The sequence below is a fragment of the Schistocerca piceifrons genome, chromosome 2, assembly GCF_021461385.2.
Source record: "Schistocerca piceifrons isolate TAMUIC-IGC-003096 chromosome 2, iqSchPice1.1, whole genome shotgun sequence".
Lineage (NCBI taxonomy): Eukaryota > Metazoa > Arthropoda > Insecta > Orthoptera > Acrididae > Schistocerca > Schistocerca piceifrons.
In genome coordinates this window covers 967192931-967213464 of record NC_060139.1, presented here as the reverse complement: position 1 = coordinate 967213464, position 20534 = coordinate 967192931, and the positions used below count along the sequence as shown (strand labels likewise).

At 40.7% G+C, this 20534-nt stretch overlaps 1 protein-coding gene across 7 annotated transcripts in view; it reads right to left on the bottom strand.

Moving 5' to 3' along the window:
• LOC124774883 (phosphatidylinositol 3,4,5-trisphosphate 3-phosphatase and dual-specificity protein phosphatase PTEN) overlaps positions 1-20534 on the bottom strand; it is a 232102-nt gene that overhangs the window by 155115 nt on the left and 56453 nt on the right. For all 7 annotated transcript variants that reach the window (XM_047249531.1, XM_047249530.1, XM_047249534.1 and 4 more), the window contains one exon: positions 6818-6980. In XM_047249531.1, the coding sequence (XP_047105487.1) occupies positions 6818-6980 (163 nt within the window). The remainder of the gene's footprint in view (positions 1-6817; positions 6981-20534) is intronic.

Sequence of the window (20534 nt, the reverse complement as noted above, 5' to 3'; positions counted from 1 at the left end):
ATCATATGTATATGAATAAAAAAATAGGAGTGCAGGTTAGCTACTACAAACAGCATAGTGAACGCATTATTGTGGCCAAGATAGACACAAAGCCCATGCCTACTACAGCAGTACAAGTTTATATGCCAACTAGCTCTGCAGATGATGAAGAAATTGATGAAATGTATGACGAGATAAAAGAAATTATTCAGGTAGTGAAGGGAGACGAAAACTTAATAGTCATGGGTGACTGGAATTCGTCAGTAGGAAAAGGGAGAGAAGGAAACATAGCAGGTGAATATGGATTGGGGGGAAGAAATGAAAGAGGAAGCCGCCTTGTAGAATTTTGCACAGAGCATAACTTAATCATAGCTAACACTTGGTTCAAGAATCATAAAAGAAGGTTGTATACCTGAAAGAATCCTGGAGATACTAAAAGGTATCAGATAGATTATATAATGGTAAGACAGAGATTTAGGAACCAGATTTTAAATTGTGAGACATTTCCAGGGGCTGATGTGGACGCTGACCACAATCTATTGAACTGTAGATTAAAACTGAAGAAACTGCAAAAAGGTGGGAATTTAAGGAGATGGGACCTGGATAAACTGAAAGAACCAGAGGTTGTACAGAGTTTCAGGGAGAGCATAAGGGAACAATTGACAGTAATGGGGGAAAGAAATACAGTAGAAGAAGAATGGGTAGCTCTGAGGGATGAAGTAGTGAAAGCAGCAGACGATCAAGTAGGTAAAAAGACGAGGGCTAATAGAAATCCTTGGGTAACAGAAGAAATATTGAATTTAATTGATGAATGGAGAAAATATAAAAATGCAGTAAATGAAGCAGGCAAAAAGGAATACAAATGTCTCAAAAATGAGATCGACAGGAAGTGCAAAATGGCTAAGCAGGGATGGCTAGAGGGCAAATGTAAGGATGTAGAGGCTTGTCTCACTAGGGGTAAGATAGATACTGCCTACAGTAAAATTAAAGAGACCTTTGGAGAGAAGAGAACCACTTGTACGAGTATCAAGAGCTCAGATGGCAACCCAGTTCTAAGCAAAGAAGGGAAGGCAGAAAGGTGGAAGGAGTATATAGAGGGTTTATACAAGGGCGATGTACTTGAGGACAATATTATGGAAATGGAAGAGGATGTAGATGAAGATGAAATGGGAGATACAATACTGCGTGAAGAGTTTGACAGAGCACTGAAAGACCTGAGTCGAAACAAGGCCCCGGGAGTAGACAACATTCCATTAGAACTACTGACGGCCTTGGGAGAGCCAGTCCTGACAAAACTCTACCATCTGGTGAGCAAGATGTATGAGACAGGTGAAATACCCTCAGACTTCAAGAAGAATATAATAATTCCAATCCCAAAGAAAGCAGGTGTTGACAAATGTGAAAATTACCGAACTATCAGTTTAATAAGTCATAGCTGCAAAATACTAATGCAAATTCTTTATAGACGAATGGAAAAACTGGTAGAAGCCGACCTCGGGGAAGATCAGTTTGGATTCCGTAGAAATGTTGGGACACGTGAGGCAATACTAACCTTACGACTTATCTTAGAAGAAAGATTAAGAAAAGGCAAACCTACGTTTCTATCATATGTAGACTTAGAGAAAGCTTTTGACAATGTTGACTGGAATACTCTCTTTCACATTCTAAAGGTGGCAGGGGTAAAATACAGGGAGCGAAAGGCTGTTTACAATTTGAACAGAAACCAGATGGCAGTTATAAGAGTCGAGGGGCATGAAAGGGAAGCAGTGGTTGGGAAGGGAGTGCAACAGGGTTGCAGCCTCTCCCCGATGTTATTCAATCTGTATATTGAGCAAGCAGTAAAGGAAACAAAAGAAAAATTCGGAGTAGGTATTAAAATTCATGGAGAAGTAAAAACTTTGAGGTTCGCCGATGACATTGTAATTCTGTCAGAGACAGCAAAGGACTTGGAAGAGCAGTTGAACGGAATGGACAGTGTCTTGAAAGGAGGATATAAGATGAACATCAACAAAAGCAAAACGAGGATAATGGAATGTAGTCGAATTAAGTTGGGTGATGCTGAGGGAATTAGATTAGGAAATGACACTTAAAATAATGAAGGAGTTTTGCTATTTAGGGAGTAAAATAACTGATGATGGTCGTAGTAGAGAGGATATAAAATGTAGACTGGCAATGGCAAGGAAATCGTTTCTGAAAAAGAGAAATTTGTTAACTTCGAGTATAGATTTAAGTGTCAGGAAGTCGTTTCTGAAAGTATTTGTATGGAGTGTAGCCATGTATGGAAGTGAAACATGGACGATAACTAGTATGGACAAGAAGAGAATAGAAGCTTTTGAAATGTGGTGCTACAGAAGAATGCTGAAGATAAGGTGGGTAGATCACGTAACTAATGAGGAGGTATTGAATAGGATTGGAGAGAAGAGAAGTTTGTGGCACAACTTGACTAGAAGAAGGGATCGGTTGGTAGGACATGTTTTGAGGCATCAAGGGATCACAAATTTAGCATTGGAGGGCAGCGTGGAGGGTAAAAATCGTAGAGGGAGACCAAGAGATGAATACACTAAGCAGATTCAGAAGGATGTAGGTTGCAGTAGGTACTGGGAGATGAAGAAGCTTGCACAGGATAGAGTAGCATGGAGAGCTGCATCAAATCAGTCTCAGGACTGAAGACCACAACAACAACAACAACAACATGTAATTAGAAGCAACGTGGTGTCATTTTTATGAAAAATGCACAATTTGATATGCATTAATTAGCATACATTTGATGAATTATATATTTAAGGTATTAGGTGTTGGAACTCAATAGAAGAATAAAAAAACTAAAAAAATAATGACCGAAGCAAGACTCAATCCACTGATTATCAGTCTTGAGTGATACTGACTTTTTCCCACCTTCATGTGTTTCACGCTTGATGGACATGTTCGTGCAACATCCACCTTTGTTTAAAAATATACACCACCAGGAATCGAACACAGGAGCCGTAAGTAATATGTGGCAATTACACCACAGAGACACACTGCCTGTCTACTTTAGGGAAAACTGTGTTCCGTGGAAATCTGGTGTTCCACTGGAAGTGAGTAACTGCTCTGTGATAAACTTAACAATATGGTGTTTTTTTCACAACACTTTGTGATACAATTTTTTTAAAAAGTTTTATTAGGTGTTTTGTTACTCTGATTTTTTTTTTAATTTACTAGCCTTCAAAACCAAAAAGTATCCCATCAAAGTACCAGGAGTCTCCAAGTGTTCCATCAGAGGAAAAGTTTGAGAATCCCTGCTTTAGCATATTAGAGGTGCTCTGAAACCTTCAAAGTCGAGTGCCTCAAAAATTTGAGAGTTGCCTCAACTGCCTTGAGCTCAACTTCACCTAACCACAAATACAAAAATTACAAAAATCTGATTGCTTAACAGTAAGTGAAAAAGAAGTGAAAATAAAAATTATTGTAAGCCATTTATTTTTGTTTATTTTCTTTCTCATTTTATTACCAAAACGTATACAGTTAATGGCATAAGCTTAGAAACGTATACAGTAAATGGCGTAAGTTTAGAATGCTAACTTATTTTAGGCAGATAAGCATGTTTAAAAAGAGAGGGTAATCTTATAGCCATGTTAACGTGATATGTTTCTGATGTCTCGGGAGCCACAGCACATTTATTCTCAGTATACCATTTGTTCTTCAAACTGTTCTATTGTCAGGACAAGACTGATAGTCATAAACAAAATACACAAAATACAGGTGGAATAATGTTCTACACTATTATCCTGAGAAATTGACAGGAGTGAAGTATTGTGCATAGCTATAATATTTTGTCAACATTTTATTTTTGTGGGCAGTTTGTCTCTCCTACTTTAAGGGGAATATGTGTGTGATGAAAATGGTCAAAGAGTGACATTTTCGAGTTATTATCTCTTAATAATATCTGATCTCTCCTGAATAATTTGATGCATCATTTGTCAATTAATTCTAATCGGAAGTGCAGCTTTTATTATTTCAAAATTAATAGTGTGCATATAAAAACATCCAGGCATTCTGCTCTGACTTCCTTAATTATCTCAAATCTCCGGTACTATGGCTGTGATTTTCAGCTATTTATTCCTTGAATTTATGTTAATGTTTGTGTTAAGAAGTTGGATGCAGTGTGTAATCAGAAATGTCAGTATTGCACATGCATTTTGTGGAGACTCTAAACAGTAAAGGAAGACTTACAGACAAAAACATTGATGAACTCCAGCAACATTATGAAATGGTGATGAGAAACAATACACATGACCTGCAGGGGATGAAAAGAGCAGTGTGGGCTATCAAATTATCCACTGATGATACCCCTATATATGGTCTTTGCCACCTGTTACTGGTTCATGGTGCAAGCACCACAAAGCTCAAAAAGTGGGTACAGAGAAACATTTTAGGCACAAAAATGCATACCATCTGCAGTGATGGAAGCTATTAAACCAATATACAGACCGCCAGCTCATCCTGGCCCTCTTTCCAAATGTCTCCATGGTCAAATGCAAAACCTGAATGAGGCTTTCAATAATGTCATTTGGACCTGCATACCAAAAAATATCTTTGTAGGAATGAAAACACTGTGCTTGGGTGTTTGTGATAACATTTAATGATGGTAGTAAGGGAAGAATCAGGGTACTAGAGCAACTGGGTATCACTCCAGGAGCCAACATATTGTAAGCCTTCCAGTGAATGGATCCACTTAGGATCATGAAAGCCCAGTGTGCAGCAGTGGAAATGACTAAAGAAGCAAGAGGCAGGAAAAGAGAGAAGCTTTTAGGTTTGCAGGGTGATCAAGAACAGGATCCAGGTAAAGCTGATTATGGGCATGGCTGTTTCTAGGAGCTAGCATGCCTGTATTAAGTTAATATCAAATGCAACAATTAAACTTTACTTCTAGAAAATGACTTTCTTAAAAAAATTCACCCATTATCTCAGGAACTATTAAAAACATGTACATCTAATTTTCCACTATGTTACCTCTCAGTATACTGTTGCTGAACCACCAAAACATTTCTACTTATAATGGTCTTTTACTTACAGAAGCAAAAGTGGTATAAAAAAATTGAACATAAATTTAAAAAAAAACCATAACTAACTAATTATTTGTCTGTGTATTATGATTCTGGTTCAGTAATCAGAAAAGGAGTGAAACTATACTTCTCAAAAATTTCAGATCTCTCTATCTGCCAAAAGTTCTGAGATAATGGATCATCAATATTGCACATTTAAAACTGTAGGTATAGGATGTTGATAATCCCTTAATAGGAGAGTAACCATTGTACGAATGACATTACACATAATTGTTCTTTTAGATACTTAATTTAAATTCTGAAAACTTAACAATCTATCTGAAAATTATTTTAAATAAATTTGACACAGCCAGGGGAGTTGCAGAAAGCTAGTAAGGAAGCCATTCAGATTAACTTATAAGGAAAAATCTAGTAGCACTCAGTCTACACTTAAGTAATCTACAAAACTCACATTTGGCAGCAGGTACTTTCACCATAAGGAATGCTTGTTTTCATAATTACTTACACTCATGTAGTACAAGGAAAGTTCTACTTTCTGTATTCAGTTAATGATTTCTTATAAAAGTATCACATAATTGCACTTCACATACTTCGGCAAAGAAATTGTACGCATATTTCAGAACTTTTGGATGTATTAACATGATTTTTGATAATTGGTAGTGGAGTGTTGTTGAGTTGTGCTCCTCTCTCAATGAAAACCATCGAAGAAGCATTACAAAACCATTAGTAAACATTATAATGCATTATTCTACAAGGAGACAGCCAAAATGTTTTTTTGTTTAACGGCCATACAGTACAGAATTAGTATGCCAAACATGCAAAATCAATGCAAGGCAATCATCCCTCCATTGCACCAGGTTGGAGACGCTCATTTGGTGAAACACAGTGTCCTGCTGTGTGGAAAAAAATCCATAGCTGTCTGCTGCACATCCTAATCCAAAAGGAATCCTCAACCCTTTGAGGCGTTTTTCTAAGGGACCTAATAATTGCGTGGGGAGAGATCAAGCTAATACGGCAGGGGCTTGATTGTCCCCCACTTGAGTTGGCGTAAGTTCTGCATTACGATATTTGTGTTAGGAGTATGCACATTATTATGAAGCAACAGCACCCCTTGGTGCACCATTCTACAATAGTGGTTTTTAACAGGCATGCTGCCCCACAAACATTCTTCATTCTCCGATGGATTTCTATCAGTGTTTGTCTTTCAGCAGCCAAGAAAAGAATAACACTATGTTGGCCCTGTTTGTATACATTTGGTGTCACTATAATTCACATTTCCACATTCACTGCACACATGTTTGAAAGACACAACTGCCATCCTGATCACTTGCTTACATGTTGATGCTTATATACCCACATCAGAGTCACACTATGTTGGATAATACACTGCACCAACGCCTACAAGCAAACTTTTTGACTGGGCCTTATAAACACAGAAAATGAAAAGTAATAAAATTTTGTTAAAGAGAAGGTTCTAATCATGATCACCCCACATTCTTATCTCTAGCTGTTGGCTATTAAGCTACATGATCTGCAGTCTAACACCAAATTCTGACTGAAGCACAATTGTGATTTCGTAAACCAAACCAAACTAAATCAAATCTGGAAAGGATTTTGATGAAGTGGTATGCATTTTTGATTTTTGTCATACATAAAATGTCAGATTTCTCACATTAGACTGACTAAGAAAAGTAAAATAACACAGTATAGGCAATCTTCATTGTTTTGGTGTAGCACAGATGTGTGCTGTCAATCCAGAGTAATATCAGTGCTTAGTGTGTCCATTTACTTACCAGATTCCCAGTCTTCATCTTCTGCTGAATCTGAGTCACTGGATTCAGCCTCAGAGGACTCACTAGGGGTGTCCTGGAAATGCGTTCGTTGCTGCATGTCTGTATGCTGCCAAAGTTTACTGGCTGACAGGTCACTTGGTACACGGCGCATGTAAAGTGTCACCTGCCATGGCAAAGGAAAGTGAGTCAGATTTCAATATATGACAAATTTGTCTCCAAAATTAAATGACAAAGCCAACAGAAACAAACTGTACCAAATGGCAGCAGATATAAACACAAATAAATAATTATATCTAAAAACAAAGATGATGTGACTTACCAAACTAAAGTGCTGGCACGTCGATACACACACAAACAAACACAAACATACACACAAAATTCAAGCTTTCGCAACAAACTGTTGCCTCATCAGGAAAGAGGGAAGGAGAGGGAAAGACGAAAGGATATGGGTTTTAAGGGAGAGGGTTAGGAGTCATTCCAATCCCAGAAGCGGAAAGACTTACCTTAGGGGGAAAAAAGGACGGGTATACACTCGCGCACACACACACATATATCCATCCACACATATACAGACACAAGCAGACATATACAGAGGCAAAGAGTTTGGGCAGAGATGTCAGTCGAGGCGGAAGTCCAGAGGCAAAGATGTTGTTGAATGACAGGTGAGGTATGAGTGGCGGCATCTTGAAATTAGCGGAGATTGAGGCCTGGTGGATAATGGGAAGAGAGGATATATTGAAGAGCAAGTTCCCATCTCCGGAGTTCGGATAGGTTGGTGTTAGTGGGAAGTATCCAGATAACCCGGACGGTGTAACACTGTGCCAAGATGTGCTAGCCGAGCACTAAGGCATGTTCAGCCACAGGGTGATCCTCATTACCAACAAACACTGTCTGCCTGTGTCCATTCATGCAAATGGACAGTTTGTTGCTGCTCATTCCTACACAGAATGCGTCACAGTGTAGGCAGGTCAGTTGGTAAATCACGTGGGTGCTTTCACACGTGGCTCTGCCTTTGATCGTGTACATCTTCGGGTTACAGGACTGGAGTAGGTGGTGGTGGGAGGGTGCATGGGACAGGTTTTACACAGGGGGGGCGGTTACAGGGGTAGGAGCCAGAGGGTAGGGAAGGTAGTTTGGGGATTTCATAGGGATGAACTAACAGGTTACGAAGGTTAGGTGGACAGCGGAAAGACACTCTTGGTGGAGTGGGGAGGATTTCATGAAGGATGGATCTCATTTCAGGGCAGGATTTGAGGAAGTCGTATCCCTGCTGGAGAGCCACATTCAGAGTCTGATCCAGTCCCGGAAAGTATCCTGTCACAAGTGGGGCACTTGTGTTTCTTCTGTGGGAGGTTCTGGGTTTGAGAGGATGAGGAAGTGGCTCTGGTTATATGCTTCTGTACCAGGTCGGGAGGGTAGTTGCGGGATGCGAAAGCTGTTTTCAGGTTGTTGGTGTAATGGTTAAGGGATTCCGGACTGGAGCAGATTCGTTTGCCACGAAGACCTAGGCTGTAGGGAAGGGACCGTTTGATGTGGAATGGGTAGCAGCTGTCATAATGGAGGTACTGTTGCTTGTTGGTGGGTTTGATATGGATGGACGTGTGAAGCTGGCCATTGGACAGGTGGAGGTCAACATCAAGGAAAGTGGCATGGGATTTGGAGTAGGACCAGGTGAATCTGATGGAACCAAAGGAGTTGAGGTTGGAGAGGAAAATCTGGAGTTCTTCTTCACTGTGAGTCCAGATCATGAAGATGTCATCAATAAATCTGTACCAAACTTTGGGTTGGCAGGCTTGGGTAACCCAGAAGGCTTCCTCTAAGCGACCCATGAATAGGTTGGTGTACGAGGGGGCCATCCTGGTACCCATGGCTGTTCCCTTTAATTGTTGGTATGTCTGGCCTTCAAAAGTGAAGAAGTTGTGGGTCAGGATGAAGCTGGCTAAGGTAATGAGGAAAGAGGTTTTAGGTAGGGTGGCAGGTGATCGGCGTGAAAGGAAGTGCTCCATCGCAGCGAGGCCCTGGACGTGCGGGATATTTGTGTATAAGGAAGTGGCATCAATGGTTACAAGGACGGTTTCCGTGGGTAACGGATTGGGCAAGGATTACAGGTGTTCGAGAAAGTGGTTGGTGTCTTTGATGAAGGATGGGAGACTGCATGTAATGGGTTGAAGGTGTTGATCTACGTAGGCAGAGATATGTTCTGTGGGGGCTTGGTAACCAGCTACAATGGGGTGGCCGGGATGATTGGGTTTGTGAATTTTAGGAAGAAGGTAGAAGGTAGGGGTGCGGGGTGTCGGTGGGGTCAGGAGGTTGATGGAGTCAGGTGAAAGGTTTTGTATCGGGCCTAAGGTTCTGAGGATTCCTTGAAGCTCCGCCTGGACATCAGGAATGGGATTACCTTGGCAAACTTTGTATGTGGTGTTGTCTGAAAGCTGACGCAGTCCCTCAGCCACATACTCCCGACGATCAAGTACCACGATTGTGGAACCCTTGTCCGCCGGAAGGATGACGATGGACCGGTCAGCCTTCAGATCACGGATAGCCTGGGCTTCAGCAGTGGTGATGTTGGGAGTAGGATTAAGGTTTTTTAAGAAGGACTGAGAGGCAAGGCTGGAAGTCAGAAATTCCTGGAAGGTTTGGAGACGGTGATTTTGAGGAAGAGGAGGTGGGTCCCGCTGTGACGGAGGACGGATCTGTTCCAGGCAGGGTTCAATTTGGATAGTGTCTTGGGGAGTTGGATCATTAGGAGTAGGATTAGTATCATTTTTCTTCATGGCAAAGTGATACTTCCAGCAGAGAGTACGAGTGTAGGACAATAAATCTTTGACGAGGGCTGTTTGGTTGAATCTGGGAGTGGGGCTGAAGGTGAGGCCTTTGGATAGGACAGAGGTTTCGGATTGGGAGAGAGGTTTGGAGGAAAGGTTAACTACTGAATTAGGGTGTTGTGGTTCCAGATTGTGTTGATTGGAATTTTGAGGTTTTGGAGGGAGTGGAGCTGGAAGTGGGAGATTGAGTAGATGGGAGAGACTGGGTTTGTGTGCAATGAGAGGAGATTGAGGTTTGCTGGAAAGGTTGTGAAGGGTGAGTGAGTTGCCTTTCCGGAGGTGGGAAACCAGGAGATTGGATAGTTTTTTGAGGTGAAGGGTGGCATTGCCTCTGTATATGTCTGCTTGTGTCTGTATATGTGTGTGTGTGAGTGTATACCAGTCCTTTTTTCCCCCTAAGATAAGTCTTTCCGCTCCCGGGATTGGAATGACTCCTTACCCTCTCCCTTAAAACCCCATATCCTTTCGTCTTTCCCTCTCCTTCCCTCTTTCCTGATGAGGCAACAGTTTGTTGCGAAAGCTTGAATTTTGTGTGTATACTTCCATTATGACAGCTGCCACCCATTCCACATCAAACGGTCCCTTCCCAACAGCCTAGGTCTTCGTGGCAAACGAATCTGCTCCAGTCCGGAATCCCTTAACCATTACACCAACAACCTGACAACAGCTTTCGCATCCCGCAACTACCCTCCTGACCTGGTACAGAAGCAAATAACCAGAGCCACTTCCTCATCCTCTCAAACCCAGAACCTCCCACAGAAGAAACACAAAAGTGCCCCACTTGTGACAGGATACTTTCCGGGACTGGATCAGACTCTGAATGTGGCTCTCCAGCAGGGATACGACTTCCTCAATTCCTGCCCTGAAATGAGATCCATCCGTCATGAAATCCTCCCCACTCCACCAAGAGTGTCTTTCCGCCGTCCACCTAACCTTCGTAACCTGTTAGTTCATCCCTATGAAATCACCAAACCACCTTCCCTACCCTCTGGCTCCTACCCCTGTGACTGCCCCCTGTGTAAAACCTGTCCCATGCACCCTCCCACCACCACCTACTCCAGTCCTGTAACCCGGAAGATGTACACGATCAAAGGCAGAGCCACGTGTGAAAGCACCCACGTGATTTACCAACTGACCTGCCTACACTGTGACGCATTCTGTGTAGGAATGAGCAGCAACAAACTGTCCATTTGCATGAATGGACACAGGCAGACAGTGTTTGTTGGTAATGAGGATCACCCTGTGGCTAAACATGCCTTAGTGCACGGCCAGCACATCTTGGCACAGTGTTACACCGTCCGGGTTATCTGGATACTTCCCACTAACACCAACCTATCCGAACTCCGGAGATGGGAACTTGTTCTTCAATATATCCTCTCTTCCCATTATCCACCAGGCCTCAATCTCCGCTAATTTCAAGATGCCGCCACTCATACCTCACCTGTCATTCAACATCTTTGCCTCTGCACTTCCGCCTCGACTGACATCTCTGCCCAAACTCTTTGCCTCTGTATATGTCTGCTTGTGTCTGTATATGTGTGGATGGATATGTGTGTGTGTGCGCGCGCGAGTGTATACCCGTCCTTTTTCCCCCCTAAGGTAAGTCTTTCCGCTCCCGGGATTGGAATGGCTCCTTACCCTCTCCCTTAAAACCCATATCCTTTCGTCTTTCCCTCTCCTTCCCTCTTTCCTGATGAGGCAACAGTTTGTTGCGAAAGCTTGAATTTTGTGTGTATGTTTGTGTTTGTTTGTGTGTGTATCGACGTGCCAGCACTTTCGTTTGGTAAATCACATCATCTTTGTTTTTAGATATATTTTTCCCATGTGGAATGTTTCCCTCTATTAATTCATACAAATAAATAATTTCAAATACTAATTTTCAGGAAACAGTGAGTCCTTCATCCAGCACAGAGAGAATGTGAACTTCAAGGGATATATATATCAGTAAGTAGCAAAACTGATAAGTCATCAGAATCCCAAGCCAACAGAAAATTAGAACAGCAAACTGAGGATCACATTCTAGTGATAGGTGAGTTTAGAAAACTTGAAATGGTGTAAAGGTAACTGGATAGTTAAGAAATAATCAGAGGAGTTTCTGGAAAGAAAAGGATGAAAGGAGAAAAGACAGCAACAGAAAAAGAGAAGGAGCAGTCAACCAGGGAGAAAAACCAGTCAACAATAAAAGCAATGAAAGACTAAATGATAAAATATGACAGGGAATGGGTAAGGAGGTAACAGAACATTAAGTCACTAGTCCAGCCATCTTAATGAGAAGTTCATGAAATCTGCCCTGGTAATATACACTTTAACTCTACTGTCATGTCACCAGAATCAATGTTTTCCTGCTGTTTGCAACATCTTTTATTGGTTCCTTCATATTTCCTATGTTCACAGTATTAATTCACACCCACTTCACATTAACATGATTATAAATTTCCTATCATTTGCACTTAATGAAACAGTGCTCATAGAGGACAAAAATGATGTAACTAGTATAACATGACACTAGTGTGACAACAGCCTCCAAGTAGTGTGTATAAACACTATAAGAAGTGTCATCTTTCTTGCGCCCTGGACTTGCTAGTTCTGAAACAGTAGTCTGAAACTAGTCTAAATAATTCATGCCAATATGCTTTATCTCCTGCCACTATCATTGCTAACCGAACAATAACTACATACTGTACACAGCATTGTACATAGACATTATGTAAGTGAACAGAGGGTTGCACTATTTGTTTTAAGTTGAAGCACAGTGTCTTCTGTCACCATTTAATTATAGGAAATAACACAAAGAGAGACAGGAAGACTTGAAAGAGATGAACAAGTAAAAAATAACTGAAGAAGTTGATGTTCATTGTGGAACAAACACAACTCTGAGCTCCACAGCTGTACTGGAACACATTTACTACGTTGCGACTGGTTTCATTCAAAGGATGATCATCAGGCCATACTGCCAACTGTCTTGATAACAAAGTAACAAAGTTGTTCCAATATCATGACTTCAGTAACCTTGTCACCTTATGGAAGGCAAACTGTGGTACATCACAACTCCATCAATGCTCCATGTTCCATCAACTGCCTACCAGAACCATGACAAGCAGTGAGTACAGGCAACCTGGCATGCTGCATACACTAGAGTCTAACGTGGATCCACTAGTGTTTGATTTTACAAAGTATTGTAAGGGCAAGCTGTAGGGCGTGCCTGTCATCTTTTGCTGGTGATTGGTGGTTGTGCTTTTCTTGAGTGAACTATACGCCAACCAGCTGTCTTATTCAGAAGTGAATAATTAATTTTTAACAGTGATGGTAATAGTGATGTGTTTGTTCATTTTCACCATCTTTCCTTATACATTATTAGTACACTGGCAGTTTTATTTGTCGTTATCAGTGTGAGCAGAATTGACAAGTCAGTGAATAATATATGGTTACATCCTTTGGGGTTAACAATGTTGATGAAACCAGACATACTTTAACTTATCGTCGGACTAGTTTTGTCAGCACAAGTTACACACACTAGCTTCTTGCTGGACTTAGATTATTTGACTGCGGTTTTAGTGACTGATTTTGCATGACTTCACAAACTTACAGGATCTGAGGCAGCTACGAACTGTAATTTTTGTTGCAGTTGATATTTATATTCATGTGTGATGTACTTGCATGCTTTTGTAGTGGTTAGTCAGGATAACAAACTTCAGTGTAGATTGAATTTGGTAGTGGGAAACTGAACATTTGGAATTAATGTGCAGTTAAACGAACTTTGCTTACACACTGCCATATTCAATGCTCTGCTGACAGTACTTATATTAACTATTATTTAGCTTTTTTATTTGAATTCATAAATTATGTGAGGCTACCAATCACACATGTAAAGATTTTTCAACAAATAATTATTTGGTTTAAACTATAAGCCTCCAGTTTCATCAACATTGTTCACCCAAAATGATTTAACCATATATTATTCATTGACTTGTCAATTCTGCAAGGATCAATTCCACAACAAATGTATAGGCTTTAAAGTGACGGTGCATGACTGACACCTATGACTTCATAACAGTTCAAGCCAACAAATTAGGTCATGTATTGCTCACACTGATAATAACAAATAAAACTGCCAGGGAACTAATAATGTATAAGGAAAGATGGTGAAAATCAACAAACACATCGCTATTACCATCACTGTTAAAAATTAATTATTCAATTCTGAATAAGAACCTCTTTCAGACTTCACTATATATTACTATCTGCAGTCTAACACATTCAAATCTGTCTGTTTATTTCTCTAATTGGCTACAGAGCTCTCATTATCCACAAACAAAGTCATTGACCTTCATCAAATATTCCACACATAATTTTCATAATACGTCTTTGTTAAGTTCGTAGGCCTGTAGGCTTGGCCCAGTTTCATTTCCTAACAGTCACGAACACAACGCCAATAATATCACACATTTAGCCATTACAATTATTCCCAATATGCTTATTTTGCACAATTTTTAGATGGTCTGAACATGTAAGACATACAGTACAATATTGGAGGTTAAAGCTGGCATTACACAATAGTTCAATTTCTAACTTCTGACACAATGAGAATTTTATTTTGGTTACAGCAATCATTTCCTGAATTAATTCCCACTCATTTTATTATCTCTCTGCCTGTCCGCAATATGGCTGGTTCAATAATGTCTCTGTCAGTCTTCAATATTTTCCTTACAGCATACTGGTAATACAATGTTTTGCTCTTAATCTGCACTATAATGCTTCTTTCAGTGTGTTCTTCCCCCACAGGTGAAGCTGTTCTGCGAACAAAATCAATAAAATTATATCTACCCACAAATTGAACATTTTTTCTAGATCTTTTGATGCTTAATCTTCCCCAGTTTAGTTCAGTAATTTAAATAATACGATTTAAATAATGTCAGTAAAATGGATCTACACTGTACCTCTGTATTCCATGAATTACATACCAAATCCTATTCCTTGTCAAGTTGTCTGGTACTTCGGCTTTTAACCGAGCAGTTGAGGTACTGTGGAAGCGAGCCTAATCCCCAAGAAGGGGATAGACAGAATGGGTGTGAATAAGTTATAGCCAAACAATGGCAAATCCAAGATGGATGTAATAATATATGGAAAGGATAGTTGCTGCTTACCATACAGTAGAGATGATGGGTCGCAAATAGTCACAACAAAAATACTGTCACAAAATGAGCTTTCAGCAAACAAGGTCATTGTCACCAAAGAACAAAATACACACACACACACACACACACACAAATGCATCTCACACACAGATGACCACAGTCTCTGGCAACTAAATCCAGACTGGCTTTTGTGTGTGTGTGTGTGTGGGGGGGGGGGGGGGGTTATTTTTATCGAAAAAGGCATTGTTGGCCAAAAGCTCATTTCGTGACAGTCTTTTTGTTGTGCCTATCTGTGGCTCAGCATCTCCGCAGATGGTGGGTAGCAACTATCCTTTTCATAATAAGTTATAGCCAAATAAGCACCCATGATCAATCAAGGTCAAGTGGGAAATGCTCAAGGCTAACCACAGAAAGATGAACCAATAGATCTGCTTTGAAACCCAACAGTTACATCAGCATATAAGATTACGCCACACAGACTGGCTACGAAGTTGGAGCTCAAGTAAACAGAGTCTACAGGGTGGTCCATTGATAGTGACCAGGCCAAATATCTCTCAAAATAAGCATCAAACGAAAAAACTACAAAGAATGAAACTCGTCTAGCTTGAAGGGGGAAACCAGATGGTGCTATGGTTGGCCCACTAGATGGCGCTGCCATGGGTCAAACGGACATCAACTGCGTTTTTTAAAATAGGATCCCCCATTTTTTATTACATATTCATGTAGTACATAAAGAAATAGTAATGTTTTATGTTGGACCACTTTTTTCACTTTGTGATAGATGGCACTGTAATAGTCACAAACGTATAAGTACATGGTATCATGTAACATTCCACCAGTGCGGACGGTATTTGCTTCGTGATATATTACCCGTGTTAAAATGGACAGTTTACCAATTGCAGAAAAGGTCGATATCGTGTTGATGTATGCTGCTCGGTATCCTGGATGACATCATCCAAGTGTCCAGACCGTTCGCCGGATAGTTACGTTATTTAAGGAAACAGTAAGTGTTCAACCACATGTGAAACGTCAACCACGACCTGCAACAATTGATGATGCCCAACTAGGTGTTTTAGCTGCTGTCACGGCTAATCCGCACATCAGTAGCAGACAAATTGCGCGAGAATTGGGAATCTCAAAAACGTTAACGCTGAGAATGCTACATCAACATCGATTGCATCCGTACCATATTTCTATGCACCAGGAATTGCATGGTGACAATTTTGAACGTCGCGTACAGTTCTGACACTAGGCACAAGAGAAATTACGGGACGACGACATATTTTTTGCACGCATTTTATTTAGCAATGAAGCGTCATTCACCAACAGCTGTAACGTAAACCAGCATAATATGCACTATTGGGCAATGGAAAATCCATGATGGCTGCGACAAGTGGAACATCAGCGACCTTGGTGGGTTAATGTATGGTGCAGCATTATGGGAGGAAGGATAAATGGCCCCCATTTTATTGATGGCAATCTAAATGGTGCAATGTACTACATAATGTTCTACCGATGTAACTACAAGATGTTTCACTGCATGATAGAATGGCGATGTACTTCCAACATGATGGATGCCCGGCACATAGCTCGCGTGCGATTGAAGCGGTATTGAATAGCATATTTCATGACAGGTGGATTGGTCGTCGAAGCACCATACCATGGCCCGCACGTTCACTGGGTCTGACATGCCCGGACTTTTTTCTGTTGGGAAAGTTGAAGGATATTTGCTATTGTGATCCATCGACAACACCTGACAACATGCGTCATGCATTATCAATGCATATGTGAACATTACGGGAGGATTATCGCTGTTGAGAGGAATGTCGTTACACATATTGCCAAATGCATTGAGGTTGACGGACATCATTCTGAGCATTTATTGCATTAATGTGGTATTTACAGGTAATCACGCTGTAACAACATGCGTTCCCAGAAATGATAAGTTCACAAAGGTACATGTATCACATTGGAACAACCGAAATAAAACGTTCAAACGTACCTATGCTCTGTATTTTAATTTTAAAAACCTACCTGTTACCAACTGTTCGTCTAAAACTGAGCCATATGTTTGTGACTATTACAGCGCCATCTATCACAAAGCGAAAAAAAGTGGTCCAACTAAAACATTCATATTTCTTTACATACTACACGAATATGTAATAAAAAATGGGGGCTCCTATTTAAAAAACGCAGTTGATATCCACTTGACCTATGACAGCGCCATCTAGTGGGCCAACCATAGTGGCATCTGGTTTCCCCCTTCAAGCTAGACAAGTTTCGTTCTTTGCAGTTTTTTCGTTTGACGCTTATTTCGTGAGATATTTAGCCCAGTCACAATCAATGTACCACCCTGTATAGCAGTCCACTGCAGTTTGGATGCTGGGCATCACCTGCGTCATACTATGTGGTGAATGGCTCCTGAATTTTCTTATCAATCAGATTCACTTTAAACAAATTCTAGTCAGTTTCTCAAACTGTTCTCTTCTCTCTTCCCATTCAGGTGAAATTGGTAATGTATAGTATGGGCCAGCCTGCTGGCGGCAGATATGTTATGGTTGTCGCACTGTGATCCACGACTACCCAGAGATCCAGTCTTGCATCTATATGTGCAGTGCTCAGCTCACACCATGAAGTCACCAGAAACGGAAGGCCAAGTATCATTCACTTTGGCAGTGATACACAAATGGTTGTCCAACTTTGCAGTCAAAAACAAAATAATTTAATCAGAATGAAAATTTTAACATGGAATATACGAACAGTACTGGATCTGATTAATAACAACATGAGACCATAAAGAAGAAAAGCTCTCAGCTTCTATGAATTAACACACCATAATATTGATGTCATTGCTCTGGATGTAACCAAGTATTCGGGTGAATGAAAGAACATACGTGACAATATAGATTAACTACTTTTAGGAATGGGAAGGCAAAAGCTTTACATTCCATTAATGGTGTGACTAGCTTAGTGATAAACAAACTTGCTCCTGCTGCAATAACTGAATGGGTCATAAACCTTTCACATGCCTCCGGGAATGTTACACTTTCTCTCACGACCCTTCTTTAGATAATGACAATGGTTCTAACTGTTTCTATGCATAGATGGACATTTCTCAAAAGGTACCCGCGTCACATAAGCACTTGTTATTTGGCAATTTTAACACTAATTTGAGAAATGACATCCAACCATGGATGGGAGTGTGTTATAGGAAAACAATGGATAAGTATTCCTTGGTCTTTGCACTGAGTGTGAGCTCCTTTTATGTAACAGAAAATTCTGACTACTGGGATGATTCAAGGCAATGAATACACCCCAGATGCAAGCGCTAGGACCCTGTTGTATATGTCAGCACACACATCTTTATAATAAAGATGTTCTTATCAAAAAGACAGCAAAGGAAAAGGACAGTTGTTGGAGATACAAGGTGTACAACTTTGCTACCGCCGTTTGCCAATAGGTGGTGACAACGGTAAGTAGCAGTCAAAAGAAACAGATCGCAGACGTCAGGTAGTTAGCTTGGACCTCGGTCAACATAACCACATTCAAACATTAGCCGATCTGAGTCTGCATCATAAAGTTGTTCTTGATTGAAAATGTCAGTTTACAAGCCTAATTCTCGTCATTTGTGGGAAGTGTTACTGTTTTGTTTCAATATGAAGAGATCCTCGACTGCTCTCAAGTACGTATGGTAAGGACGCTATTAGTGACAGAAAGTGTCTTGAGTGGTTTCATTGCTTCAAGAATGGTGATTTTAATGTCTTAGACTGGCATAGTGGTGGAAGAGAGAATGTTTTCGAAGATGCAGAATTGGAGACATTGCTGAGTGAAGACTCGCATCAAACTCAAGAAGAATGGCACAATCAGTGGGAGTGACAAAATAAGGCATTTCAAAACATCTCAAAGGCTATGGGCATGATTAAGAAAGAGGGAAACTGGGTCTCGTGTGAGCTGAAACCAAGAGACGTTGAACAGAGTTTGTGCGTTTGTGAACAGTTGCTTCAGAGGCAAAAACGGAAGCGATTTCTGCATCGCATTGCGACCGGGGACAAAAAATGGTTTCATTACTATAACCCTAAATGCAAAAAATCATGGAGATATCCCGTCCATGCTTCCACGTCGACGGCCAAACCGAATATTCATGGCTTCAAGATCATGCTCTGCGTTTGGTGGGACCAGCTTGGCGTCGTGTACTATGAGGTGTTAAAATGTGAAACAATCACAGGTGCTCATTATCGAACACAATTAATGCGTTTCAGCAGAGCATTAAAAGACAAACGGCCACAATACAGTGAGAGGCATGATAAAGTGATTTTGCAGCACAGCAACGCTCGACCCCATGTTGCAAAAGAGGTTTAAACATACTTGGAAACGTTAAAATGGAAAGTCCTACCCCATCCGCTGTATTCTCAAGATATTGCTCCCTCTGACTATCACCTGTTTAGATCAATGGCGCATGGCCTGGCTGACCAACACTTCCGATCTCATGAAGAAGTCACAAATTGGATCGATTTGTGGCTCGCTTCAACAGATGAACAATTTTTTCAGCACAGAATTCGAACACTGCCCAAAAGATGGGAGAAAGTAGTGGCCAGCGATGGAAAATACTTTGAGTGATACATGTGTAACTAATTTGTTTCATTAAAGCCTCAAATGTTGGGGAAGAAACGGCGGAAGCAAAGTTGTACACCTTGTAATAAAAACTTTAACTATCTTCTAGGTTTCTTGTTCATTATGAAGCCTCAAATTCATCTTTATTAACCCCCTCTAGGAAGAATGAGAAGCATTAAAACTTCCAACTGAAATAATCACCAAAAGGTACCAAACTCCCCTCCCCCTCTGTCATTTAACCACTACACAAATTCCAATGTGGAGGACATAGTAATACGCATCCCCGGCATAGCAAAACAACTAAAAGAGTTGAAAGCAACAGCACAAGTCCAGATGGAACCCCAATCCAGTTTTACAAAGAGTGCACTATGGCACTAGCCCCTTATTTAGTTTCCATATATCATGAATATCTCACCCAGCACAAAAGCACAGGTGACTCCTGTATATAAGAAGGGTAAAGAAAAACACCCACAAAATTTCAGACCAAAATTCTTAACATCATTTTGCTGCAAAATTACTGAATACATTCTCAGTTTGAATATAAGATATTTCCTTGAGACAGAAAAGCTCCTGTCCATGAATTAGCACTGTTTTAGGAAGCATCACTCATGATAAACTCAGCTTGTCCTTTCTTTGAACCATATCCTGTGAACCGTAGATGAAGGGCAACAGACGGATACCATATTCCTAGATTTCCAAAATGCATCTGACACTGCGCCCCACCGCAGAGTTAACTAAGGTATGAGCATATGGAATGCGTTCCCAAACATGTGAATGGCTCTATGTCTTCTTAAAGAACAGAACCCACTATTACGTCCTTGATGGCAAGTGTTCAGAGACAAGGATATTGTCGTAAGTGCCCTAGGCAGGTGTAGCAGCACCACTGTTATTTTGTACATACATAAATGATCAGGGTGAGCAGCAATCTGACTGTTGCTGTACATGCTGTTGTGTACGTGAATGTGTCATTGTTGGGTGAATGTAGGAGGATACAAGATGACTTAGACAAAATTTCTAGTTGGTGTGATGATTGGCAGCTAGCTCTAAACATAGAAAAATTTAAGTTCATGCAGATTAGTTGAAAGAACAAACCTGTGATGTTCAAATATAGCATTGGTGGTGTCCTGCCTGACACAGTCACATCAT